Genomic DNA, 1,856 nt, shown 5'->3' with positions numbered 1-1,856 from the left:
GAGAATAGTTCCTCGTCCCGAGGGTGGGAGTGAAGGCAGTGATGGGGATGTGTGGTGATGGGATCCCGCAGTCAGGACAACCCTTGAACTGATGGTGGGAATAAGGAGCAGCTGGTGTGAGGTAGAACCGCCACGTCCTCTTTGGGCCTCACCAGGGAGCCGTAGGAGACACAAACCAGAGGTAATGCCGTGAGGAGCCGTCGCTCCACCTGAAGAAATGGGAGTAGCAGTGGTGGCAGCAGTTTTTGTGTGTCCCCACAGATGACCATGTTGACGCCGCTGGGGGAGAACTTCTGCGGCAGCTCCTCGGCATCAGTCCCTCCTGCCGTCCGCATCAGTGAGCTGTGCCTGGCCGGCGGCACTACCCCTTACCATTTTGTTGAGCTGGAGGGGAAGCCTGGCACCAGCCTGGGAGGGCTCAGCCTGGTCTTCTTCTTGGGGAAGGAAGGCAAGGCACATGCCAGCGTCCCACTCAGGGGCACCATCGGAGCCACGGGGCTGTTCGTGTTTGCGCTGGACGGAGGGCACGGGCACGGTGAGGCTGATGGCACGGAACCTGGCGTGTGGTCTGTCTTCAAACAAGTGGGCAGGTGGTTGAGTGGCTTTGAGGACAGGGATGGAAGAGGGTGCATGGCATAAGGAAAGACTCTTCCTTGCCTTTCCTGTCCTGTATTCCCGTTTCTTCTCTCTTTGTTCTGCCTGGGCTGTTCCATCACACTCCAGCTGAGAAGGTGCTTAATCCTCCGCCATGCCTCTGCTGAGCTCCCGGTGCGGGGCAGAGGGACTGAGAGGACTGAAACCTCCTCCTGCCAGCACCAAGACAAGGGGGCTTTCAGGAGAAGCAGGGTCCACCAGAACTGTCGGGTCTCTGCTGCTGTGTTCAGTGATGCTCTCTGAGCCCTGCAGTGCTGCTGCCTCCTCCTGGTCCTGAGGTAGTCTTTCCTCAGCACATTCGTTTATCTTGATTTATTTTTTGTTCACCTTAAATTCTGGCTGGGCTTCATGAAGAGACCTCTGTATCTCAGAGGAACCTTGATCTTTTTGTAAACCTGTGTTCACAGCCAGCCATCACTTGTTTACAGCTTTACTTGGCCTTAGTCACCACCCTTATTTTGTCTCCCACTTCTATTCTTGGAGTTCTCGTTATGAGCTCGTCCTGTCAGGCTCAAGGCTCAGCCGAACGCTATCTAGATGTCCACCCCACCTATTCCCCTGCATTTCCAGATGGAACAAACCTGACTTTCAAGAACATCTCTGCTGCTAGCGAAGGCTCCAGCGCTATTGCTGTGTACAGCAACAGCTTGATGCCCAGTGACACAAAAGCAACGTCAGAGAACTTGGTGGATGCCTTGGTTTACACGTGTGAGCCCAGTACAGCTGGAGGACACTTGGACTTCCTTGGACCATCTTACGTTGTGCCCTGCAAGGATGACAGGTGAGGTCACTTCTCTGGGAAAATGTCTTTGGTTTCCCTGCGCCCAGAGCCTCCAACCGGCGTGTCGCTGAGCCTACTGCCGTGTCCTGCCTCCGGTACGGCTGAATGCATTCACCAGCGCTGTGGTGAAAAACAGAGAGATGGGGAGCACGTTGCAATGTGGGTAAGGTCAGGAAGCGTGGGTTAGATGAGTGGACAGTGAGGTGAATTGAGAACTGGCTGGGTGGCAGAGCTCAGAGGGTTGATCTCAGTGGCGCACAGTCTAGCTGGAGCTGGTGTGCATGTGCTGGTGTGAGTTTTTTAGCCAGTGGTGTTCCCCGGGGGTCAGTTCTGGGTCAGGTCTTGTTTAAGCTGTTCATCAATGACCTGGGTGAAGGGACAGCGTGTGCCCTTCAGAAAGTTCAGCAAGGCCTGGACAGGC

The 1,856-nt window shown here is 55.3% G+C and overlaps 1 protein-coding gene across 1 annotated transcript in view; it reads left to right on the top strand.

The window, feature by feature from the left end:
- Positions 1–1,435, top strand: part of LOC104160513 — a gene marked incomplete at its 3' end in the record, with an annotated part of 11,328 nt that extends 9,893 nt beyond the window's left edge. The window contains exons 7-8 of the mRNA XM_009698645.1: positions 262–535; positions 1,225–1,435. Coding sequence (XP_009696947.1) covers positions 262–535; positions 1,225–1,435 — 485 coding nt within the window. The remainder of the gene's footprint in view (positions 1–261; positions 536–1,224) is intronic.
- Positions 1,436–1,856: the final 421 nt, after the last annotated feature.

The sequence above is a fragment of the Cariama cristata genome, unplaced genomic scaffold (genome assembly GCF_000690535.1).
Source record: "Cariama cristata isolate BGI_N322 unplaced genomic scaffold, ASM69053v1 scaffold15504, whole genome shotgun sequence".
Classification (NCBI taxonomy): Eukaryota; Metazoa; Chordata; class Aves; order Cariamiformes; family Cariamidae; genus Cariama; species Cariama cristata.
This window is presented reverse-complemented; position numbering and strand designations above follow the sequence as displayed.